This window comes from Chiloscyllium punctatum, chromosome 40 (assembly GCF_047496795.1).
Source record: "Chiloscyllium punctatum isolate Juve2018m chromosome 40, sChiPun1.3, whole genome shotgun sequence".
In the NCBI taxonomy this organism is placed as follows: Eukaryota; Metazoa; Chordata; class Chondrichthyes; order Orectolobiformes; family Hemiscylliidae; genus Chiloscyllium; species Chiloscyllium punctatum.
In genome coordinates, this window is record NC_092778.1 from 2,845,306 (window position 1) to 2,872,662 (window position 27,357).

Here is a 27,357-nt window from a genome sequence, read left to right on the forward strand (position 1 = left end):
CATGCTCTTCATTGTCCAGTTGTGTTACATTTTTGTGCATGCAGTCTTCCCTTATGTAGTTTCTAGCATTTTACCCGTATCTCTCCCTTCCCTGTTACATCAATCTGGTTTTGTAGGTCTCCTTACCGTCACTGTTGACTCAGTGGCTCTCCTGTCCAGTGACTTTGCCCTGCGGTACTGTGGAAGAGTCACGGCTGAAACATCTGGAGGAGAGCTGACTTGGTCTGACTCCGATACAAAATCCTAGGATAGTAAATCATAAATAACCAAAGGTCAGCAATTTATTAGAAAGAGCCGTTAAAACAGAGCTGTTCCAATGCTGATTGCTAGACTAATCTAAAAATGTATTTCATCTGTGAGAAATATCTGGCATGACATCCACACTGTTTACAAGGTGGCTGGGTGGAGAGGTTCAGGAATTTACTTTTGGAGCTTCACGGATAGGGTGAAAAGGAAATAGATTTAAAAATGATCATACTTGAAAATAGCTAATCAATGTGAGGCCAGAATGGAAATAAAACTGGTTACTAGGTGCAGATAGAGGGCATCAGCCTGCGAATCCTAATAATTTATATTGATATTTTACATAAAAGTCAGTTCTGCTATAAAAATGGTAGTTCTGTTCTCATGTGAGCCGGTGTTATAAGGCAATTGCGTAATGGAAACATCTTTTAAACTAATGGCGTCGGAATCATATTATAACCAAAACACACGTCTAAAGTTTGTTTTTTTAGAAACAGTGTGCCCAATTCGTTAATTGCATTATAGCAAAATTCCACAGATGAAGCATGTGGTATAGCAGACCTCGAAGTGAAGGAGCCATTGGGAAGTAGTGACCATAATACAATAAGCTTCAATCTGCAATTTGAGAGGGAGTGGGTACAATCGGAAGTGACAATATTTCAGTTGAATAAAGGGAAATATGGAGCTATGAGGGAGCAACTGGCCAAAGTTCAATGGTGCAATACCTTAACAGGGAAGACCATGGAGGAACAATGGCGGATATTTCTGTGTATAATGCAGAAGTTGCAGGATCAGTTCATTCCTAAAAGGAAGAAAGATCCCAGGAGGAGACATGGGCGGCCGTGGCTGACGAGGGAAGTAAAGAAACATATAAAGTTAAAAGAGAAAAAGTATAACTTAGCGAAGATATGTGGGAAAACTGAGGACTGGGAAGCTTTTAAAGAACAACAGAGGATTAGTAAGAAGGAAATACGCAGAGAAAAAATGAGGTACGAAGGTAAACTGGCCAAGAATATAAAGGAGGATAGTAAAAGCTTTTTTAGGTATGTCCAAGGCAAAAAAATGGTTCGGACAAAAATTGGGCCCTTGAAGACAGAAACAGGGGAATATATTACTGGGAACAAAGAAATGGCAGAGGAATTAAATGGGTACTTCAGATCTGTGTTCACTGGGGAAGACACAAGCAATCTCCCTGAGGTAACAGTGGCTGAAGGACCTGAACTTAAGGGAATTTATATTTGCCAGGAATTGGTGTTGGAGAGACTGTTAGGTCTGAAGGTTGATAAGTCTCCGGGACCTGATGGCCTGCATCCCAGGGTACTGAAGGAGGTGGCTCGGGAAATCATGGATGCGCTGGTGATTATTTTCCAGAGTTCAATAGAATCGGGGTCGGTTCCTGAGGATTGGTGGGCGGCTAATGTTGTGCCACTTTTTAAGAAGGGTGGGCGGGAGAAAGCAGGAAATTATAGACCAGTTAGTCTGACCTCAGTGGTGGGAAAGATGCTGGAGTCTATTATAAAGGATGAAATTACGGCACATCTGGATAATAGTAACAGGATAGGACAGAGTCAGCATGGATTTATGAAGGGGAAATCATGCTTGACTAATCTTCTTGAATTTTTTGAGGATGTAACTTGGAAGATGGATGAGGGAGATCCAGTGGATGTAGTGTACCTGGACCTTCAGAAAGCTTTTGATTAAGTCCCACACAAGAGGTTAGTGAGTAAAATTAGGGCGCACGGTATTGGGGGCAAAGTACTAGATTGGATAGAGAATTGGTTGGCTAATAGGAAACAAAGGGTAGTGATTAACGGCTCCATTTCGGAATGGCAGGCAGTGACCAGTGGGGTACCGCAGGGATCCGTGCTGGGACCGCAGCTTTTTACAATATATGTAAATGATATAGAAGATGGTATCAGCAATAACATTAGCAAATTTGCTGATGATACAAAGCTGGGTGGTAGGGTGAAATGTGATGAGGATGTTAGGAGATTACAGGGTGACCTGGACAAGTTAGGTGAGTGGGCAGATGCATGGCAGATGCAGTTTAATGTGGATAAATGTCTGGTTATCCACTTTGGTGGCAAGAACAGGAAGGCAGATTACTACCTCAATGGTATCAATTTAGGTAAAGGGGCTGTTCAGAGAGATCTGGGTGTTCTTGTCCACCAGTCAATGAAGGCAAGCATGCAGGTACAGCAGGTTGTGAAGAAGGCAAATAGCATGCTGGCCTTCATAACAAGAGGAATTGAGTATAGAAACAAAGAGGTGCTTCTGCAGCTGTACAGGGCCCTGGTGAGACCACACCTGGAGTACTGTGTACAGTTCTGGTCTCCAAATTTGAGGAAAGACATTCTGGCTATTGAGGGAGTGCAGCGTAGGTTCACGAGGTCAATTCCTGGAATGGCAGGATTGCCTTACACGGAAAGACTGAAGCGACTGGGCTTGTATACCCTTGAGTTTAGAAGACTGAGAGGGGATCTGATTGAAACGTATAGGATTATGAAAGGATTGGACACTCTGGCTGGAGGAAACATATTTCCGCTGATGGGGGAGTGCCGAACCAGAGGACACAACTTAAAAATACGGGGTAGACCATTTAGGACAGAGATGAGGAGAAACTACTTCACCCAGAGAGTGGTGGCTGTGTGGAATGCTCTGCCCCAGAGGGCAGTGGAGGCCCAGTCTCTGGATTCATTTAAGAAAGAATTGGATAGAGCTCTTAAAGATAGTGGAGTCAAGGGTTATGGAGATAAGGCTGGAACAGGATACTGATTGGGAATGATCAGTCATGATCATATTGAATGGCGGTGCAGGCTCGAAGGGCTGAATGGCCTACTCCTGCATCTATTGTCTATTGTCTATTGACCTGTATAGAAGCCAACAGGCCTATCAGTCGTGAAATAGATTGGTCTAATCGGTTGGGCTATGAGAGTCGCTAAAGTACACCTTGTAGATGGCCCACAATGTAGCCTCTGTGTATCAGTGGTGGAGAGAATGAATGTTCAAAGTGGTGAGTTTGGTGCCAGTTAAGTAGGCTGTTCTACCCTGGATGGCATAGAGCTTTTTAAATTTTTAGAGCTGCACACATCCAGACAAGTGGAAATTACTTCATCACATTCCTATTTTGTATTTTGTAGATGACGACCAGGCTTTGGACGATTAGGAGAGGAGTTCCTCATCACAGAATTCCCAGTTTTGATAGCAGTGTTTCTGCAGCAGCTCTAAGTAAGTTTCTGGTCAATGATCACCTCCAGAATGTTGTTACTGGGAGTTTCAGCATTGTTAGTGCTGTTGAACGTTCTGGGGAAGATGCTGCTTGCTGGTCACTTGAGCGAGTGAGTGTCACTTGCCACTTACCAATTCAAGCCTGATTGTTTTTCAGGTCTCACTGCAAATGGATACAGAGCAGCTTCAGTATCTGAGGAGCTATGAATGGCCCTGACTACAATGCAATTGTCAGCACAGGTCCCCACTTCTGTCCTTATTTGGATGGAAACTCACTGAAAAACAGCAAAAGATGCTGGATCTAAGACATTGTCCTGTGAACTCCTGCAGCAATATCTGGGGTTGAGATGATTCAGCTGCAAATTTTTATTTGCGCGATAAGCGACTTCAAGCTTTTCCCCATAATTTCAATAACTTCCAACTTTGTTAACACTCCACAATTCAACAATGAATCAAAAGCATCCTTGTCCCCGAATAATCCATTTCACCTCTGCAATTCAGCTCTTTTGTCGAGATTTCGACCAAGGCTATAATGAGCTAGGTAACACTGGGGAATGCAAACTCTTGAGTATTAGTAAGTAGATTATTGGTAAGTTTGGCTTAATGGCACTTTCAATTACACTTACATTATTTGCTGATGATTGGCTGCATATGATAGCTGACTGGATTTGTCCTTTTTTTTTTACAGAGTACAAATCTGGGGAATGTTCTGCATTGCGGGATAGACACTAATATTAAAGCTACACTGGAACAGCTGAGTATTTATTCAGTTGATTCTGGAGCATGTATCCATTATTAGAGCCTGGGTGTTGTCAGGACTGGTATCCTTCACTATATCCAGTGTGCTTAGCTATATCCTGATCTCACATGGAATGCAACAAGTTAGCTGAAAACTGGCAGAGTTGATGCTGGGGACCTCAGGACAGGGCCATGACTGACCATCCATTCAACACTTTTGGATGAAAATGGTTGCAAATACTTTAGTCTTATCATTGTACTGATGTTCTAGGCAACCTTATCTTTGAGGCTGGGGATGTTTACCAAGTCTCCTCCACTGATTTATTGGTGAGTTGTCCAATGCTATTCACAACTGAATATGGACTTCAGAGCTTTAATCCAATCTGTTGACTTTACGATCACTTAGCTCTGTTTTTTATAGTACATTCACTCCCCTTTCGCATCTATGCAGTAATTCTATCTTATAGCTTTATCAGGCTGGCACATCATGTTTAGGTATGCCCGATGTTGCTTCTCAAATTCTCTCCTTCATTTCTCATTGAAACAGATTTGGTCCTTTTGCTAGAAGATACTGATTGCATGAGGAATATGTGGAACTTTGAGGTTACAGATTGTGGTTCAATTTGATTCTCCTGCTGCTTATTCCATTCTGAGCTCCTGGATCTATTCTTCTTAAATCTCATTAAGCACATTGGTACTGCCACACAACATGACGGAGCTTTGTCCCCAGTCCGAAAAATGGACTGTGGTTGTCACCCCTACCAATATTGTCACAGACATTAGACATGATAAGGTCAAGTACTTTTATTTCTCCTTTTGATTTTCTCACCCGACTGCACACATGATCTTGACAGATGTCTCCTTCAGGGCTCTTCTGCTGTTGATTCATTTCTGAGCTTCTAGATCTATTCTGCATAAATCTCATTAAGCACATCAGGTGGACCAATGGGCTGAGGAGTGGCAAATGGAGTTTAGCTAAATACGAGGTGCTGCATTTTTGGAAAGCAAATCTTAGCAGGACTTATACACTTAATGGCAAGTTCCTAGAGAGTTTTGCTGAACAAAGAGACCTAGGAGTGCAGGTTCATAGCTCCTTGAAAGTAGAGTCGCAGGTAGATAGGATAGTGAAGACGGCATTTGGTATGCTTTTCTTCACTGGACAGAGCATTGAGTACAGGAGTTGGGAGCTGTACATGACATTGGTTAGGCCACTTTTGGAATTGTGCATGCAATTCTGGTCTCCTTCCTATCGGAAGATTGTTGTGAAACTTGAAAAGGTTCAGAGAAGATTTACAAGGATGTTGCCAGGGTTGGAGGATTTGAACTATAGGGAGAGGCTGAATAGGCTGGGGATGTTTTCCCGGAGTGTCAGAGGCTGAGGAGTGATCTTAGACAGGTTTATAAAATCATGAGGTGCGTGGATAGGATAAATAGACAAAGTCTTTTCACTGAGATGGGGATGTCCAGAACTGGAGGGCATAGGTTTAGGGTGAGAGGGAAAAGATATAAAAGAGACATAACGGGTAACTTTTTCACACAGCGGGTGGTCAGAGGAAGTGGTATAGGCTGGTACAATTGCAACATTTAAAAGGCATCTGGATTATATAAATAGAAAGTGTTTGGAGGGATATTGGCCGAGTGCTGGCAAGTGAGACGAGATGAGATTAGGATATCTGGTCAGCATGGATGAGTCGGACCGAAGGGTCTCTTTCCGTGCTGTACATCTCTATGAATCTATGACTCAAACAACTTGGTCAGTAATAGCAATACTGGGCCTTTCTTGCTGATGGACATTGAAATCTTCTAACAAGAGTATCTTCTGTGTCCCTTGATGTTCAACATGGAACAGCATCACTCAATTGTGGTGGGAGGGCAGTAGGTGTCAACTAGCAGGAAGTTTCCCAGCCTGTGATGCTATGGAACCTGTGAGGTCTGCTGTCAATGTTAATAGCTCCCAGAGCTTCTCCCTCCTAACTATACATGTCGCCACGGGAACATATCATTCCTAGGGATAATGACAGACAGCATTGCCTGCCAGGTATGATTTGACGAGAATCAGGTTGTACTTAATAGCCCATGATACAGCCTTCCAATTCTGACAAATCCCCAAAGAAATGCAGAGTTGACTAGACACAACGCACTTCTGTTGTTTCTACTGCTTAAACAGATGCCAGGTGGGCCATCCAGTTTATTCTTACTTAACCCTTTTGTAATAAATACCACAGATTGTTCATTAGACTATTGTAGAGGACAGGTCAGAGAAAATAACATTGCTGTAGTAATGTGTAAGCCAAATGGGGCTTTCTTGAACAACATTAGTGAAATGGGATTTTAACGACAGTGTCCTAGCTTCATGATCATCATTACTTTGACTTGTCTTTTTATTCAGGATTTAAGATGACTCATTTCCCCTGAGCTACATTCACACTAATTTTCTTTTTGTCTACACAGACTTCTGAGGTCCATGCACAGCAGTAAGTCCTGAGACCAGAAACCAATGCTGCGATTGGTGGCATCAGTCTCCATGCACAGACGCTCAGAGTAGCTTAGAGGAAACATTGTCCCAGAGCATTACTCCAGGCCTCTGGATCACTAGGCCAGTGATATTATCACTGTTAACCATACCTCTAATACAGAGGTTGTCAACTATAAAGTTCACAGTAAATGTGTGTGAGTGAATTTAAGAAGGCATTTAACAAAGAGGCATATTTGGGACACAAGGCATTAAAGCAACATAGCTTTACAGATTGGTGAATCTAAAACATTGAATATAAATACAAATAAATGATTTGGAATTCCTAATTTTTGTTTTGCTATAGTCAGGCATTGCATGCAGTTATGCTCACAATTATAGAAAGAATATTATGAAAATGGAAAAGGGTAAAATGAGGTTCACTATGACAATATCAGCACTAAGGTTTTGCCAATTTGTGTTTTTAGTTAATTGGCACCAATGCAAAGCAGCTAATAGAGGTTTTTAGAATTATAAAAGATTTAAAATGTCAACTTGTGAACAATTGTTTCTCACATTTGACAAATAGGTAATGGAAAGGATTAGACTACGAACTGTCACCAGATAAGCTTACTCTTTGCCTTGGGTAGGATCTCTTCTCGCTTCGACCTCGGCATCTTGTGTTGTGAAAATCAGACTCAGAAGAGGAACTGGATGCCATCTGCTGGGCTCGCTTCATCTCCAGGGTCTCAAACTGTTCAATAACCTGTGACCTCCTACAAAGAAACACGGGAAGTCTAATCACATGAAAAATCCATAATAAGCAGTCAGGTGCCATCATACCTTAAGTGACGAAAGCAGTACAACTTCTAATGCATTCAACTTATCTACAGCTACATAATAATATGTGCTATTTTAAATGTTCGGGAAGGGACAAATCGGGAAGATAACAACATTGAATAACTCCACCTATGCTGCCACTATAAAAGGAAACCTATTTTCTTTTGAAGATCCAATGTAGCTAGTGAAATCCAAAAGCCACGCATGATACTATTAGTTCTGTGCATACAGTTTAGTATTCCACTGAAGGTTAACTATTATGTTAGTGTTTTTAATTATAATCGTTTACTTTGGAGGATTGAATAAATAATTTTTAAAATGTGCATTTGTTTCATGTATCATCACACAGTGTTAGTGTATTTAATGTTAAAATAAATGAAATAAACAATGCACTAAGAATAATGCACATTTTGTTGAAGGAATTGTTTCAATAGCTTCAGAGTATAGGACATAAAATTACTGCAGGTTTTACACCCGGCTTAAAAAGAAGTGACTCATTGCCAGCACAAGAACAGAGAGTTCATGATATACAAATTGTGTCCTTAACCTGGCTACCATGTCAGCTGCTGATGTATTTGGTAACATACGAATGCATGGATTCCTACTACCGATTCTTCATTATTAATCATTATAAAGGCACATGCAATGCCTTCAATAATAGTTCTGATTTCAAATAGCGATTATGTGAATATATAGCATTAAACAAAGTTGATTTCTGAGCATGTTAAACACCACCATATTGCATAGTTAAGAGTACTACACTGTTAACTCAGCCAGCGTTAAAAGTTTGATTTATTCTGAGATTTACTGCTAATCTCTGTAGAACGTTAATTCAATGCAGATCAATATTTCAACAACAATTTACACTTCTATACCATATTTAACATAGTCAAAGAGCATAAGCTGCTTAATGAGAGCAAAATTAATGAAAATATCAAAAAAAAGAGCAAAACAAAGAAATCTGGGCAGCACCGTGGCTCAGTGGTTAGTACTGCTGCCTCACAGCACCCGGGTTCGATTCTAGCCTTGGGTGACTGTGTGGAGTTTGCACCTTCTCCCCATGTCTGTGTGGGTTTCCTCTGGGTGTTCTGGTTTCCTCCCACAGTCCACAGATGTGCAGGTTAAGTGGATTGGCCAGGCTAAAAATTTATCATTGTGTTTACTGATGTGCAGGTTAGGTGGATTAGCTATGGGAGATGCAAGGTTACAGGGTCGTGGTGGAGGTATGGGTCTGGTCTTTGGAAGGTTGGTGTAGACTTAATTGGCTGAATGACCCACTTCCACACTGCAGGGATTCTATGATGATTTCTGGCACTTTTTGACAAGCTAAGATGTAGAAATCAAGAAGAAAGATCAAATGCTGGAACAGAAGTAGGTTTTAAGAAGCATTTTTTTAAAAAGTGAGAACTAGGCAGACAAGTTTAGGGAGGTGACTGCAGAGATCAAGGCCAAAACAATAATGGCACAGCAAATAAAGTCAGATGCACAAGCACAGATTGTGAAAGCTTTCAAGATGGAAGGAAGGTCCACAGTTAGAGGAAGGTGAAACAACAGAAAAATTTGAAAACCTGAATGAATACTTTAAAATATGATGTCTTGAATGGAGAGCCAGTGAAGGTCTAAAGGAACAAGGTGATGGACGAATGAGATTTGAAGTGAGTTGAGATATGGGGTAGCAGAGCTTTCGATATGCGCAGGTTTATATAATGCGTCACAAACAAGAATGAAAGGAGAACTGCATTATCAGCTCACCTATAATCTCAATGAATGGCAGAGTAAATTTGATGGGCTGAATGGCCGATATCTCCCAAATTTTGCATTCCTGTTCTGTTACCATAACATTTATTCACTTCCTTTTAAAAAGCTGGAGCATGGATTTTCCTTTTCCCAGTAATGTTAAGTGTTAAGGTATTCAATATCCCAACCCACTATCTAACAAAAAAGTTCTCCTAACTTGTTCCTTCATTCTTATGGTGCATTTCTAAGTCAAGTCACATCATATTAAATGAGTAGTAACTTTAGTCCACTTTACGTGCACTACCCAAGATTTGAAATGTGGCTCTGCACTTCTTATAGTTGCTTATACTAAATGGAAGTCATGTATTTTCATGCTAATTGATCATCACTGACAAAAGAGAGTGTCTTGAATCAGCACACTGCTACTGCTCTTTAAGCAGTTGCCATACAACCTACACATAAGGTTAAAAATAAAGGAAGCAGTAGCAGGAGAACACAATACAGGCATTGAGTCTGCTCTGCTATTTAATCTGATCATGGTTGATCCTGGGTTTCAGCTCCACTTGCCTGCCTTCATTGATTCCCCAAGAGACACATACTATAATTATTCTGCATGTCAAAATGGTCACCAGCTCCTGCATGTGTGCAGCTGGCCACAACTGGATCACTTCAGGAAATCAGCTCAGAAAATATTGTTTTGAAGATGACTTCAAATATGAAAAGTTTGTGAAGTATTGGTGCGAGTGGTAAACTTAGGAGGTCACAGGATCTGATCTGGTGCTGCATGTTGGGAATGATTTCTAGGACATCATGGGGCTGAATTTTAGGACATTCTGGGAGCAATGTATCAAAGGTATTTTAGGCAACTTACAGGATAGGTAAGGGTTATATACAAGTGAAAGAGGGGTCATTTCTTTCAGGTGTTGGGGCAATTAGCACATGTACAATTATGGTTTAAAAAAGGAATTAAGTACAATCATCCATTTTTGAGACTGGCTGATACTTTGTCACTTCCAAAATGTTAGACCAAGCATTCCCTTTGCACATGGATGCTCTTTGTGTCTTTGATCTATTAATTTAAGATGCTAGCAGCCAATCTAAAAGGCAAGGACAGCATATACTGACTCATAAATGAGATATTCGCTGTGCAGAACTACAAATAAAATTAAGTGTAATATCTTTGGGAACTAGTTAAATGAATTAACAAGAGAGGTGAGAAACTATTATCTGCCCAGCTGACACAAGCTAATACTATTGCCCTTAATTATTCATTATGAACAAAATGCAGAACAACTGAGAGCTGCCGGGCAGCCCACAAAAGTAATACATATACTGAGTGGCTGGCAAGAACATCACAGTGGACTAGTCTTAACTGGTGATTTATGGCAATTTGAAAAACAAAGCAAAATCATTCATTGCAAAATGAAGTTTTGATTCCTTTGATAGAATGTCAGAATCAGTCCTCTAGAATCAGCAATCAAATGGAGGTGTCCCAGAGAGCAGACGATAATACTGGGCACACAGCTCAGAGCAGATTAGCAGTAACACCTGGAAGAGAGCACTGGACAATCAGAAGTGAACCAGAAAATATAAATAGTTAACAGCCTATCTGAGATCATTCAAAATCCTCCATAAATTACTGATTTATGAGAAATGTTAAGGGACTGGGACCTAGCCCCATCAACTCCTTCCAATTAAGTTGAAACAGAATCTGAAAGAGTAATCAATTAAATGTGGAACATAGCCAGAGAGTAAATAAACTAAATCACCATCAACTCTACCAAGATGTCACAAAAGTATAGACGTGATACTCTGACACCTCTTTCTTTCATCCAGGTGTGATATTTGCATTTTATACATGCTTGCTCTGTCTCACTACTACAGAATCCTTTCTATCATTCTCTGACTGAAGAAGTGTCTGCTTTTTCTCTTTCACTTCAGTTTCCTTCACCCATCTCTCTTACTGATCTACAGGCATCTTTTGTACTTTACTCAGTTTTTCATTTGCCTCTTTTCACTTGTCTGTATGTGTTTCTATTCTGTTCCTTTCTGATAATGGGGCAAGAGGAACCAACAGCCCTGAGACACTGGTTCAGGAGAAGATTACATAGGATTCTGAAGGGACAAATGGAAGAAAAATTGGGAGTTAAACAAGGCAGTAAGATAAAGGCAGCAGCATCGCTGGCAACTCGATCTGCTGCATGGTGGATAAGAATGCTGAAGGTGCTTTCATTCAACTTCTCTGCTCATTGGAAGAACAAGACTGCCACACCCATAGGCTCAGCCTGTTAAATCCTGAGTCAGTCATTGGTGCAACCTCCCAACTCAACTTCCAGCACATAGCCACAAGTGAATTAAATTAAGCAGTTATGAATGAAAATCAACAGAGTTCAGCTATTTTAGATCATAAGCTCTGCTCCAATTTGCCTGTTCCCATTTCCTTTTCTCACAGAATAATACGTTCTTGCTTTTTGCTTAGGCTAACCGGCCTACAATTCCCATTTTCTTTCCTTGTCCTTTGTCACAGAGTTTGGTACCTTCCAATCCTTGGGAACTGTTCTGGAATCTAAGGTTTTCTGGAAAGAAAGACTTGCATTTATACAGCATGTTTCAGAACCGCCTGGTTTCAAAAATAGCACTTCATTGGTTATAAGGCATCAAGTGTAGCTGTAGTAGAAAACATCAAAGCCAAGTCACGAGCAGCAAGCTTTTACAAAAATCAGTATGATAATGACTAGATAATTTACCTTATGGGTACTGAGGGATCAATATAATCATGACATTGGATACAACTCCCATCCTCTTATTCAAATTACTGCCATGGAATCATTTGTGTTCAAGGAGGGCAAGCAGAAACTTGTTTAATGTATCATTCAAAATTTGGCACTTCTGACAGAACCACACTCCTTCAGTATTACACTAAAGATCAAAAATATCCACAGCTACCTCTTTTCAAAGCCGAGGATGAATGATATAGTATCCAGATATTGCCCTTTACTCCAGTATTATGAAGTACCAACCAGACCATGCCTGCATCCCACGCAGAAGGCAACAAAAATGTATAGAGTGAAATTTAAAAAAGGGGTTAACTGTATATGTCACACTGTGCTTGCATAACGCTAGATAAATATCGCTGTAATTAAGACAAATATGCTGCACACACCTATGCATAAAACTGGAGAAACCCACAAGTGCACCACTACATATCAATAGAGACAGGCAGACATGGAGCCAAACTCACTTATAACAACACGTGTAATCCACTAGCTCTGTTCCTCTTTCCAATTGGATCATTATTGATCTTTCAACTTCACAATGCTCTATATCCCTCATTACCTTACGAACAATTGCTTCTCAAACTCAGGTTCAAAGTTTTAATTTGACCCACACAACATTCACAGACTTGTGGAGGCTAGAGTTCACATTTTTACTCCCCATTTTGTGAAAAAGTGCTTTCTGATTCCATTGATGGATGTCCTGACTCTAATTTTCAAATTGTGTCCTTATTTTGCACTAACAATCAGAGATACCTACCAGAGAGACCAAAGAGTGCAGGGACATAGTTCCTTGAAAGTGGCGTCTCAGGTAGACAGGATGGTGAATAAGGCATTTGGCATGCTTGCCTTCATTGGTCAGAGCACGGAGTACAGGAGTTGGAATGTCACATACAGCAAAGTCATTTACTAGTGGAGTACTGCATACAATTCTGGTTGCCCTGCCAAGGATGTTATTAAACTGGAAAGGGTATATGAAGGATTTACAAAGATGTAACTGAGACTGGAGGGTTTGAGTTATAAGGAGAGGCTGGATAGATTAGGACTTTTCTCCCTGGAGTGTAGGAGGCTGTGGCGTGACCTTATAGCGATTTATAAAATCATTAGGGGCATGGATAGGGTGAACAGCCAAGTTTTTTTCCCCCAGGGTAGGGGAGTCCAAAACTAAAGAGCATAGGTTTAAGATGAGAGGGGAAAGATTTAAAAGGGACCCGAGGAGCAACATTTTCACACGTTCATTAATGAAACGAGCTGCCAGAGGAAGTGGTCGAGGTGAGTACAATTACAATACTTCAAAGACATTTGGACAGATTTATGGATAGAAAAGGTTTAGAGAGCTTTGGGCCAAACACAGACAAAGGGATTAGTTTAGCATAGGAATGGATGAGTCGGGGGAAAGAGTCTGTTTCCATGTTGTATGACTGAATGGCAAATGTAAACCGGTAATTTGATTAAAATGGATGTCAGGTTCAATATTCAACAAATGTTTAAAAACACAATATTGCTAGAAACAGCATAAGACTAATCTCATGCCGTATGCATAGATTACAACCAGCACTGTCACCCATTTTGCCATATTAAAGGTTTACAGTATGTACCTGCGAGCAGTCATCTTTTTCTTTTTAAGGATTTGTCCTGTTACAGATTCTCATATCACTTATGGACAATAATAGCCTATTTCCTCCACTACTTACATACCATGACTGCCATATGTACCCTTTATTGGAAGCACGGTAGCAACTCACCAAGACTTCCTTGACCTCATTTCCCAAGCCTGTAATCTCCACCAGCCAGCAGGATAACGGCAACTGGTGCATGCAAACACCGTTACACCTCTTTCAGACATGGGGGGGCAAAGCCCTGTCCCTTCATTTTCGCTGGGCCAAAATCCTGGATCTGCAATCCTGGCAGCATTGTGAGAATACTTTTACAACACAGACTGAATAACTCAAAAAGTAGGTCCATCACCACTTCCTCAAAGGTAACCAGGCATGGGCAATAAATGTTAACCTTTCTAATGACTTCCAAATCTCAATAATGAACAATTAAATAAGCTTTATTGAAGTTTAGCTAATTACATAAACAATAAAGGGGTCTGCAAGGTAAACACAGCTGTAATAATGCCCAAACACCACAGGGGGTAACAAATCACCCAGCAATTCAGATACAATAATGGACTGAATTTTTCCCTTTTTTTTGGAAGTGTCATTTTCAAGGAGATCCATGCTGGATGTTCTGCTGTAGCTCATAGAGCCACAGAGTCATACAGCATAGAAACAGATGCTTTGGTCCAAACAGTCCATGCCAAATATAGTTCCAAACTAAAGTAGTCCCACCTGCTTGCTCCTGGCCCACATACATCCAAACCTTTTCTATTCATGTATCTATCCAAATGTCTTTTAAATGTTGTAATTACATCACTATCTCAGCAGGCTCATCCCCTACGCAAACCGTGTAAATATCTTGCCTCCCGTCTATTTTAAATCTTTCTCCTCTTCCCTTAAAAATGTGACCCTAGTCTTGAATTCCCCCATCCAAGGGAAAAGATAACTACCATTAACTCTAACTTTACCTCTCATTATTTTATAAACTTCTATCAGATTGCCTCTCAACCTCCTACGCTCCAGTGAAAAAAAGTCCAGCCCCAAGCAACCGACTGCTCTGCAGTTCATTAATGACGGAACCAGCCTCCACAGTGCCTGACTCAGTATTTGTATCACAGGGACAGCTGACATGCTCAAGGGTGCCAGCACATTGTAACATTCATATCGCTGGAACTGTATTGAAATGCAGCTCCACAACACTTTGGACGTCACAAGGCACAAACTAGCCTTCATATTCTGCTTGCAAATGAGCAAATAGCCCAGAAGGGGAGGCTGGCATCTTGTTTCTCTAATTGGGCCCGAGGTGTCCTGATGGACAAGGTGGTCAACAGAAGGAGCGTGTTCTTCCCTCCAGACTAACAAAGGAGACCATGCCACCAGTTGTAGCCTGCCTGGATATAGATATCCAGGATGGAAGGAAAGGTCTAGTAACGCTGTACAAAGGTAAATGATTTGTGCACCACAAGGATAAGCGGCATCATTCTGTTTCTGCTACCTCAGTCACAGGACTACTATCACTCATTCTAACTCTGCTACTGCAACACAACTCTCAATATTTCATACATTACGTCCACTCAGTGTCTCCCACCCACTTCCACTGTACTCAATCCCACCTTATGTGTCACTACAGAAAAATAACATCACACAACTGCGCCGAGGACAAAGACTGGCAGACAAGGTGGTGGATGTCAGGTTCTTCATCACATCGGAGGAAAAGATGCCGCAGGTGACCAGTGATGATGGCAACCACTCAACTGGGGAAACCAAAACTTCCTTATCCAACCAGCTGAGTGAGCTTCATTCTACCATGCTGTTCTCCCATTAATGCCAGTGCTAACTCATTTTTAATGTAAACAAACTATTACTGCCTTTCTCGCAATGAATCTCCTCTCTTCTCTCATGCAGGTAATAGTAGGATCCAGTAACCTCAAACAACAAGGAGGCCAGTGAGCTCTACTTCCAACTCTGAGGAGGAAGCTGCTCAAATCTTGGACAAGACTTTGACCCACATCCCCAACAGCTCAGAGACTTGTCTTTCTAGATGAGATCCAGGAGCACAACCTGGTGAGCACATCACTCGGGACATCCCTGTAGCTGGTTGAGGAAAAAATGCCCAAGGGTTGTTGGTACACAGAGGACCGCTGAGAACTGGTACCTGCTCAGTCCCAGGAGACAACAATGGCAGGGTCTTGCTCATTACTGACATCGCCAAGACACATGGACAAGCTCAGCAAGTTTGTCAGAGACAGCTGGGAAACTTGATCAAAGGTTGAGGGTGTCCATTAATGTTAGCGGTGACATGCTGGTTCCAGCAGGCATATACCTGTCTTCGTGGACAGGCTGGCTAACATCACGGAGAACCAGGTCCAGTTGGATATATGTGTTCTCCATTGTTCTAGACAGTGGCGCTCAGCATCAATGAGATGACAAGAGGAGGATGAAGAACCTCAACCTCACCCCAGAGGCTCCCCAGCAACATTCTCTCAGGACACTGCAGGAATGCCTGGCCATTCCATCACCACCACCACCACCTTCCTGTGATGGCAAAGACTGCAGAATCTTAGGATGGTACGCGAGGGAAGAATTCCTGATCTCCATTACTCATTGTAAAGAAATGCTTCGCAAAATCACCTCTAACGGTCAAGTTTCAGAGATCCTTCTACAAAATGAACATACACATTAGGAACGAGAAGAAGCCAAGGCCCTCCAAGCCTTCTATGGCATTCAATAAGATCAGGCCTGATTTGATTGCTCCACATTTCTGCTTACCTCAGATAACCTTTCACCCCTGCATTTATCAGGAATCTATCTGCCTCCGCCTTAAAAATACACAAAATGAAGACAGGGCAACATTTCCCTGTCATTTTCTCTTTCCATTCCACTACCATCTAAAGACCCCACATTAAAGGGGTCAGGTGGGAACTACTTGTCAGTATTTAATGCAGTATGATTTGCAGTGTTGGCAGAAGGAAGGCCCTGTACTGTCACATTGAATAAGTTTTAAAAATGGCAACATTTAAAAGAATTTTTTTCCAGGAGCATTAGAGGCTGAAGAGTGACCTTATAGAAGTTTATAAAATCATGAGGGGTATGGGTAGGGTGAATAGCTAAGGTCTTTTCCCTAGGGAGGGGAGTCCAAAACTAAATGGCATAGGTTTAAGTTGAGAGGGCAAAGATTTAAAAAGGACCTGAGGGGTAACCTTTCTCACAGAGAGGTTGGTGCACGTATGGAACAAGCTGCCAGGGGAAGGGGTGGAGGCTGGTACAATTACAACATTTAAAAGCCATCGGGAAGGCTACTTGAATAGCAAGGATTCAGAGGGATATGGGGCAAGGTCAGATTGGAATATGATTAGATTCCCTACAATATGGAAACAAGCCCTTCATGCCAACAAGTCCATACCACCCCTCTGAAGAGAACTCACCCACACCCCTACCCTATATTTAGCCCTGACTAATGCATCAAACATTTTTGGGAATTTAGCATGGCCAATCCAATTCTTTGGAATGTGGGAGGAAACTCAGAGGAAACCCACACAGACACGGGGAGAATGTGCAAACTCCACACAGACAGTCGGCTGAGGCGGGAATCAAACCCAGGGCCCTGGCGCTGTGAGGCGACAGTGCTAACCACTGAGCCACCGTGCCACCCTAAATATCTGGTTGGCTTGGACGAGTTGGAATGTTCATGCTGTATGACTCTGACTAAATCTGAACATGATAGGGAGTGATACTAACTTAGTTATGAAGGCTTACTTCATAAATAAAGGGCAAGGGATCTTCAAGTGTATCCGATTAAACAAATATCTTAGCATAATGACTTTGAAAGGATTGCTCTACCTAACTGCCCTGATTATCCAGTTTTGGCTAGGACGTGAATAAGGAATCAGGAGATCTTTCTAATTTTGTTAAAGAGAAAATAAGTAAAAACAGTAAAGACAGATCATTTTCCTCCCAAAAGAAAGCCAAAGTGGTATTTAAGAATGACCTTTAGTTAAGGCCAGTCACTCCAAAATCTGTTTCATGGGAGTTTTGATTCAGACAGCACTAAACTCAAGGGGGCTTTCCAGAACAATGTTAAAGCTTGCTGATATCGACAGGAATTTTCTTTAATGACAATTTAAAGTGTTTGAAAGTTAGATTGTACACATATCAAGTCATGTTATTGCACTGTAATTGTCCTCAAGGTAAAAAATTAGGCCAAACCTGCCAAGCAAGTAACACCCTCCATAAGACAACAGCAAACTCAGTATCACTGGCAGAATTCCAACTTGATTTTTTTCATTGTACACACAGCCATACATGCTGGCTGTCGCTGGTCACCTCCACTTGCACCAAGCTCTCAGGGATGCAATGTGCATTTGCTTTAATCATGACACAAGTTGACTAACCTATAGAAAAACCCAAAGTGCCACAACTGAGACCTTAGTGTATACAGTCCAGGAATCCTTTTCATGTTTATTATGATTTCAGAAAGAAAGGTTAACCCTTTGTCCAGTGTCTCCAATCTCCAGTAAGATTATTCGGTTGGATTTTTGTCTCCCGTGCAGGTGCAAACTGGATCACAAAATGCTTTGTAAAAAGAATTTCCTTCTGCTTTTCCAATCCCACATCACTTTCATGTGATCTTTACATGGATCTATAGGTCTCAGATGCAATGCACACAAATACCTCTTCCAAGGCTGAAGTCCCAATTGTGGGGCTGCAGGAAACGTTTATTTCTTGCTGCACACAGTTTTCAAATACTTGCAAGTGTTCTGAAAGTCCTAAAATTGCACATCTCTTTAGAGAGTTTGTGACCACTGGTGGAAGGCTGCTGAGAACTAGTCTGGGAATATTCTTAAAAGGTAAGAGTAACATACTGTCAGTATTAGATGCTGCAGTGTAATATACACGAGATTTTATTTTTGGTGCAGTGATTCATCAGAGGGGTCTATTCTGTAAAAGTACGTGTTAAAATAAAAGCCTTACCAGCCATTACTGTCATGTTTTGTGCTGTGATTTAAATCAACTGCCTTCTCTGGCTGCTTAAAAATTGAGAAAATAACTGATCCTGTTCCCCTGCATTGATTGACAGGCACTCTTTAAAGGGAAAATGGGACACCATTATGATCTGTCATTCTCAGGGAAGGTAGCTGGAAGTTATTGTTATGGGAGCTGTCGCCAATATGAATGTGTGGCTAGATTTCAAAGCCTATTAAAGGTTTCAAGCTCAGCAAGTGGTCTAATGAGCAAAGAAAACTTGAAACTTTATCAGACTCTAATAACAGAATACCCTTGCTGTGGTTTCTGGTCTGTTCACACATCTAATAGGGACAATGTTTTTGCTCTGGAGTAATTTCTTTTGGTATCAAAGATAATGTGTTTGAATTCAAAATTTCATTAGATTGTCATTGGTTTAATTTTTAATCCAAATGATTTAGAAATAACAACCCCAGAGGGGTTTGTTGGAGTGCAAGAAAATGGGGGTGAGGTTCAGGCCTTCAAACAATGTTGGGTGTTAGGGTTACTGTTTCAGAAAAGTAAAGTAGGCTTTCTTGCCAACCCAATTCCACACCCCAAGAGATCTCATTGGGGCTAGCAAGCACCCTGTGAACTAAATGTGCGTGCAAAAAGGCAATAATTTCAAACAAAGTCACGCATGAGTCACATGTTCGTTTCAGATGGTGCAAAATGTGCAGCCCAATGCTTTCCCAAGCCTACAAGATTACAAGCCTTACAGTCAGTTTCAGACAACAGCGATTAGGCCTGTTCTGTTTTCTTTTTTTTCCTCTAAGATACAAGTTTCACTTGAGCACAAAAATGAAGGTTGCAGAATTAACTGAGTGCTGCACTGTCAGAGGTTCCATCGTTAGGCTCAGACACTGAACCAAGGCCACGTCCGCCTAATCAGGCAGATGTAAAAGATCCTCTGGCACTAATTTGAAGTATAGTGGAGTTATCTTGTCTGTGTTAGCTAATAATGTTCCCTCAAACAACAACAGACAATAAATTAGCTAGTCATTGATGATTGTGGGAGCTTGCTGTGCATAAATTAGTTGTTCTTTTTCCTACAATTCCTCTGTGACTACACTTCACAGAAGTAATTCATTAGCCTTAAGGCACTTTGAAGCATGGGGTGGTTGTGAAAAATGCTATATAAATGTACTTCGTTCTTTCAAGTCAGTCTCCTCCAAGATGCTTGTTGGTCCACATTTTGGCAATGAACAGTTAATATCTCTTCTGGTTAAAACGAAAGCACAGCAGTTAAAAAAAATCACGTGAGTAAGCCAATAACAGTCACATAGTAGTTCAATACGTTACACTTGCTTGCATTCCAATTTTAGATCAAAACATAAATCTGTTGATTAACTGAGCTAAGATCAGAGGACTGGCAGCAAATCAGAGGCCAGATACCCTGCCATCTACTGTGTGAAATATGAATGGCAGAATATAATAGATTATGGACATAGTTGTGTGAATAAATTGAAGCTTTCTAAATCTCTTCATGGTACTAGCAAAATTCTCAAGTATCTTTGACAACTGCTGATGTAATACCAAAAATAAGAGTCCACCAGCAGTAAGTGAGTAGCAGAGTGAAATGCTTTCCTTTACAGATCAGGGACTCAGCACCAACAACACTCCTGGAATATCAGTTCCTTGAGTGTCATGAACAGGCTGGGATTGAACTCAACAAACTTAAAAATGGGGAATGAACATGGCAGTTATAGCATACAACACAGTACAATGTAGAGACAGCACTCAATGTGGTCAGTATTGAAACAAACTGGAAATAAGTTCTGACCTTCCATCTCAACACAGAATTATGCTTGGAAAAGAAGATCTGAATAAAAGAGAGATTACAGAAATTGTAAGAAGCAGTCATCTAAAACACATGCAAGATTCAAAAAGCATCAGGAAGTAGGAACACCATGTTTGAACATTTTTTGTTATTTCCCCTTCTAATTCTCATATTTTCTTGATAAAGTAAATTTGTAACTTAATGCAGTTATATTCTAGTAGCCAAATACTTTGAGATTCAGTTTGTGCTTGAAATTAGAAGAAAAGTGGTTTAATGCCAGGCTTTGGTCAGAAACTGTTGCATTATGGGATAGGTATGTAATAAGAGATAGTCAGATCTTAAAAGCCACAATCAGTTTCCTCCACCTTCAGTGTCTTACCTTCGTTCTGAGCCAAACAAACGTGTCAACTCCGCTCTGCCAGGACTGCAGGTACGAAATCGCTGCTCCTGGTCCTTATTTGCTTGGAAGGCCTGTTTGTCGCTGATCCTCTTGGCTTTAGGGACATCTGCCATTTTGGCATAGTCCAGATTTATTCGTGTAGCTGGAGAATGGCTTGACCCTTCCCCAACCCTGCTGCTTGAACTTTCAATGCTCGACAGCGTGGCACCACTGGTCTGTGAATCGAAGGAGCTCTGGGAAGGGCTAACACAAGAACTGCTGCAGTAAAGGTTACCTGTAGAAGGGAAAGGATTGCTATACAAGCTAGAGTGGCATGGTATTATCATGCGACTCTCAGAGGAACTTTACCTGCTGGTGATGCTGCTTCTTGGAGGGGTGATGGGATGCTTTGTTTCAGACTTCAGCTTCTCCAGAGAAAAGTAGCCACTCTCCACACGCTTTTTCTGCTGACTGTCCATCTGATTAATATCAATCACACTCTGGGCTGCTGTTCAGGTAGAAGACAGAACTTGTTTAGAATCAGACAATCATTTACGAGGATTTACAACAGAACCACCACGACCTTCCAAGCAATGTGGACAGTGAAAATATGCTTCAACTCTACCATCATTGAAAGAAAAGGCACCTCCCAGCACCCCAGGTCTAATCAAGCAAGTGTATTACTCTATCAATTGTACTTGCACACTACATTGTTCACAAATTGGCAGAAGCTGCAAAAATAACCCAATGCTCCTGTACAAAAAGTTGGCTGTAATCACACAGTTATGGACAATGGGGATGTGGACAAGAAAACAGGCAACAATGTTTGGGTAGTTTACTTAAACCTGAAAGTGCACCTGTGCTCTGTCAAAGCAAAGCTCAGAAATTTCAATGATGTCACTGTACTCAGTGACTAGACCAGTTCCAGCTGGATGAAAACAGAGGTGAGCTATTTTGTTAAAACACAATCAATTCTGCACAGAGACACCTGTCAAAAGAGATTCCATCCACTGCCTGGGGACAATCCAGATTGTTCATCTACAGATCTGACTTAGTGAACTCCAGAGACTAGCAATCAACTAGTTCCATATTTTACTTTTCGTATCATTAATGATTAATCATCTCACAAATCATTCCAATCATCTGTTCCACTGCACTTTGAAATCACTCCTCAGTGGTTTAACTTTCACAAACATTTTTTGAAATATTACCAGAAGGATTTCTGGCAAGTTCACATGTTTAAAATGTCGAACCTGTTTAAGTGCAACAGGTTTAATTGGAAGCACCCTAGCTTTCAGAGCGACACTCCTTCCTCAGGTGATCACAATCACCTGATGAAGGAGCAGCACTCCGAAAGCTAGTGTGCTTCCAATTAAACCTGTTGGACTATAACCTGGTGTTGTGTGATTTTTAACTTTGTACACCCCAGTCCAACACCGGCATCTCCAAATCCTGTTTAAATGCAGCTGTGTATTTTAAACAAGTGCTCACTATATCTACAAACTGTATAGTTCTGGTGTGTTTACTTGCAGAAATACTCTAATGCATAGTATGGGTCTTTTTTTTTAAACTATGTTCTCACACTATTCCTAGCTACTAGATATGCAGCATAACATGGAAAATGGTTCAATTCTAAAATAGGAGGTTTCAGAAATCTGACAATGACCACATGGGTAAAGAGTATTTTTCTATAGCTTTGATTGTGGGCTGAAATGGAAAAAGAACTGTTTTAGAAATCAAAGACTACTGAAGGATTACTGCAATATTTAAAAGCAAGAAGCCTGACACTCATTGGAAGCACCATTTACACAGCTGCTTGTTTGAGCAGTAGTTGAAGTGTAGTTTGTGGATGAGTTGGATCCAAGAGTGTGTACAAATGGAGATTCAGCCAGTGACAAGGAGTTAATTGATCTGTGGATTAGTAACCAGTTCTCTGTGACAAAGCCCCTTTGCCTGCTAACTGTGTGATTGGTTCTCAGGTAACTAAACAGCGTGGGGCTGTGAACAAGATGGTGAGAAGCCTTCAGACATTCACCAGCTTAGTAGCTCTCTGTTCCTCACAATAAAAATCATTTTGAGCCAGAAGCTTTCTCTTCAACAATTGCTGAAAGCTATGGTTTAATTAATAAAACCTTTCTAAGTGTGAATCAGTCGCCTTGTGCCTCCAACCATCTAACCAGTGGAAATATGTAGAAAAGGTCAACTCAGTGTTCTGATCAGCACAAAACCACCTCAGTGGAGCCTCTGGACAAGGCCTACAGATCTGCTTTCCCAGCTTTTCCCTCCACCTATAACACTGTGTGTGTGTGTGTGTGTGTGTGTGTGTGTGTGTCTGTGTCTGTGTCTGTGTGTGTGTCTGTGTGTGTGAGTGAGAGAGAGAGACAGAGAGAGATTGAAGGAGCCTTTATAGGGGGTTTATAGAATCCTTGTCCATTACAGAAACCTAGTCCAAGCTCTCTGTAAACCTAATGTAAAAGTCAGATAAACTGGCGAGTTCTGCATACTTATATAGACTCTTAGGGATAGGGTAGGTGATTGGTCTGGTAGGATGTTCTTTGGAGGGTTGGTGTAATATTGATGGGTCAAATGGCCTGCTTTCAAACTGCACAGATTCTATTGTTTCTATTAAAATCTTTAACTCTTGTGATGGTCCTGGGAATAGCGGGGCTTGAGTTTCGGCACACTACTCTAGTGAGGTGTGACACAAAGAAAACTTTAGAGATCGAATCCCACCATGGCAGATGATGAAATTTGAATTCAATAAAAATCTGGAATTAAGAGTCCTAACGAAGACCATGAATCATCGATTATCAGAAAAACCCAGAAGGAAACTGCCATCCTTACCTGGTCTAGCCTACATTTGACTCCTGACCCAAAGCAATGTGGTTGACTTTAAACTGCCCTTTGGGCAATTAGGGTAATAAGTGCTTGTCTAACCAGCGGCACACACATCCCATGAATTAATACAAAACAAATTCTCATCCTATTTTTCCCATTAATATCTTTTAACCTTCTTTCAGTACTGCTGATGGTTCAGAAGACGGAACAATGGAAGACTGGTTTTCTGAAGGGCTTTTCATCATGGGACTGATGACATGGAGCTCTTTATTTTTCAGATCTTCTTGTTCTTGCCAGAGTGTTGACCTAGTGCTTGGGACCTTCTCAGCGGCTGGCATGCTGCTACTGGTAACTGCAACTTTAGCAGGTCCCGGTTCCTGTCATAAGCAAAACAACATCCACCTGTTATTAAACTCATATTAAATTTAAAAAACTAAATTACATTAAATTTTTTAAAAAGTTATGATAAGCATATAAAATAATAATGGATACCAAAGAATGACTTGACAAACGGAGTCTAAACAATCCCAATAATTACAAGAGCGAGACTTCGGCAGGTGAACCTATACGAAACTCCTGGTTGGTTATCCAAAAATTCGTGAACAATATCCACTCAGATTCTACTACTGGGCTTCACAAAATCTGAGGCAGTATAATTCAGAATGACCTAGTCACAGCTCTATCACAATGCATCTAATTAATCAGTTCCTCAACAAAGGAGGTTGAGAGACAAATAAAGCAGAATCAAGGTTTGTGTTAACACCAACAGCACTGTGGTCTCAGGATGGAACCATTCTTTTGGCAAATTACATCAGTCATTAACTCACATCACTGAGACACTGCCGTCTCCTGCACCTCCGACACACCACATTGGCTATAGTCTAAGTTAATTAAATCATCTTTGGACTTCAGCAAAATTTAAAAATTTGTGGATAATTCCAAACTTGGGAAGTGTGGTAAACAGTGAGAATAATGCCATTCAACTGCAACACAACATAAGTTTAACTAAATGAAAAGACAAATAGATTAAATTTAATACAGAGAAGCCTGAAAAGATAAATATTAGTAGACAGGATAGTAAGAGGTGCTATGGACTTAGGTCAGCACAGTTCTAAGGATTGTGTAGGGACACAGTTCATATCTATGAAGGTGGCCGAGAAAATAATTAGAAAAGCAATTGGGATCTTGGGCTCAAAAGAGATATTAAGTACAAAAATAGGAAAGGTGTGCTGAAAATTTACGGAAGTCATAACAAGAGTACTTCTCCAGCTCTGGCCACCAGATTTTAAAAGAACATCATAATATCAGAGTAAGCCATTCAGCCCATCAAGACTGCTCCAACATTTTGCATTTCAATCACATTATGGCTGACCTCATTATGGCCCCAAATCCATTTTCTTATCCTGCACAAAATAGCTGATACTTCCACTGAGATCAAAAATCAACTCTGCCTTAAATATACCCAACCACTGCAGATCTCTTTGGAAGAAAATTCAAATGACTAATGATTTGAAAGAGAAGAAGTTGCTCCTCATTTGCATCTTAAATTGAACCCCCCTTATTTTCCAGATTCCCCCACAAGGCAAAATATGCTTTCAGTATGTACCTTAGAATCTTCTCTCTTAATAAGATCACCCCTAAGTTCCAATAAATATAGCTCCAACTGCTCAACCTGTCTTCATAAGACAATCTTCTGTCCCAGAAACCAGCTTAATGAACTTTTCCTGACTTGTTTACAATGCAAGGATATCTCTCCTTATGTCAGGGGAAACCAAAACTGTACACAGTGCTCTAAATTCTGTATGAATAAAGCCTGTACAAGTATAGTAAGATTTTCCTACTTTAACATTTATCATGGTTTGCACTAAAGGCAACATTCCATTTACTTCCTAATTACTTCCTGCACCAGATGCTCACCTTTGTACCACAGGTTTCTGTAGTCTCTGTTCATTGAAATAACACTCTGCTTATCTGTTCTTGCTGCTATAGTGAACACGTTTTCCTGCTTTATGCCCCAGTACCAAAGTTTTGAACCAAAGTTTAACCTATGTTTGCAGACTTTTTGGTTCCTCATCATAAATGTGGCTACCCTTCCTAGCTATCTTCACAGCATCAGCAAATTTGGCTATAATTTAGTAGATCACTATCGAATTTATTGATGTAGATCATAAACCTTGAGACCCCAGCACTAAGCCTTATGGAATTCCATTATTACAGTTGGACAATCCTCTCTCCATTTTAATATACTATCCCTAATGCTATAAGCTCTTATCTTTCTGTGACACTTTATACTGAATACCTTTGAACTTCCAAATGCCATTAGATTTACTGGTCCCCTTTTGTTCACCCTGCTTTCACATCCACTCATAAATTAGTCAACATGATTTCTCTTGCACAGCGGTTGACTAATACTATTTTTTAAATGTCTTTTTGATACCTCCTTAATAATGCAACACCAGGTTATAGTCCAACAGGCTTATTTGGAAGCACTAGCTTTCGGAGTGCTGCTCTTTCATTAGATGGTTGTGGAGTATAAGATCATAAGACACAGAATTTATAACAAAAGTTTACAGTGTAATGTAACTGAAATTATATATTGAAAAAGACCTGCATTGTTTGTTAAGTCTCTCATCTTTTAGAATGACCAGGTTGGTTTCAGTTCTTTCATATGTAAATCCCAGAACTTTTTTAAAGTTACGTTCCCAAGTGAACTTTAACAATAGGTGCCATGTCAGCCCAGATAATGCATTGAAGGTTGAGGTGCCCTGTGTGAGGCTGTCCGTCTCCCAATGTTCAGACCGAATCTAATCTAAAAAAGGGATTTTTAACTTTTTACCCCCCCAGTCCAACACCAGCACCTCCAAATCCTTAATAATTGATTCAATTATTTCCCAATGACAGTGTCTCCCTCTTTTCTCAAATGATAGAAAGTGTGAAGGTCCTTCAAATGGTACAAAAGAGATTTACTGGAATGGTCCAGAGATGAGGGAATTTGACAACAAAGTTAAATTGGAGAAGCTGCTGTTATTCTCCTTAGAGCAAACCAAGTTCAGGGAGGATATGGTAAAGGAATACAAGACTATAATAGATTTAGATAAGGCAAATAAAGGTTTGCATCCATTAGCAAAATGTACACGAACCAAATGATACAAGTTTCAGTTTTGGACAGAGACACTAGGAGAGAGGTGTGGCTTGTGAGAGAGAAGAATTTTACAAAAGGGCATAGCAGTGATTTGGGCCTCAATGCTTATAAGACTGCTAGACATGGAAACAATCCACAAGTTCAAAAGAAAATTGGTTCGGCACTTGAGGGAACTTGCAGAGTTATGGAGACAGAGTTGGGGAATGGTATTGACTGGGCTGTCTTACAAAGAGTCAGCATAGACTCAATGGGCAGGATACCGCCCCCCACCCCCCCATCTACGCAATATTGACTACCTGAAGGCCACTCTACCAGCCTTCAGGAAGCACGCTACTACTATGCCGATGCAGGTGTGTGTGCACAGACATGTGTGGGGCTGGGCCAGATGGAGTTCTGATAAATTCTGAAACATGTTATGCCTTCCTGCATGGGGAGGTCACCAGCCTAATCGAAATGGCAGCCCAAGGGGTCGACAAGGTGAGAGATCCCACGGTCACAGGCAGGAACGTCAGGCCCCCAGTGGCCCCCAACATCCACAGAGGAATTTCCCCCAAACTTTCTGTCCCCTATTTTTCTTTTAATTTTTTAATTTATTTAAATG

The 27,357-nt window shown here is 40.8% G+C and overlaps 1 protein-coding gene across 7 annotated transcripts in view; it reads right to left on the bottom strand.

Moving 5' to 3' along the window:
* The window catches only part of LOC140464289 (myosin phosphatase Rho-interacting protein-like), a 211,384-nt gene that overhangs the window by 60,423 nt on the left and 123,604 nt on the right, over positions 1-27,357 (bottom strand). For 2 of the 7 annotated variants that reach the window (XM_072559181.1, XM_072559184.1), the window contains exons 6-10: positions 23,787-23,991; positions 21,146-21,284; positions 20,777-21,040; positions 7,296-7,437; positions 127-243 (exon numbers count right to left, since the gene is read on the bottom strand). In XM_072559181.1, coding sequence (XP_072415282.1) covers positions 127-243; positions 7,296-7,437; positions 20,777-21,040; positions 21,146-21,284; positions 23,787-23,991 — 867 coding nt within the window. Of the gene's footprint in view, positions 1-126; positions 244-7,295; positions 7,438-20,776; positions 21,056-21,145; positions 21,285-23,786; positions 23,992-27,357 lie in introns of all 7 variants that reach the window. The other 5 variants (XM_072559179.1, XM_072559182.1, XM_072559183.1 and 2 more) reach the window with 3 other exon arrangements.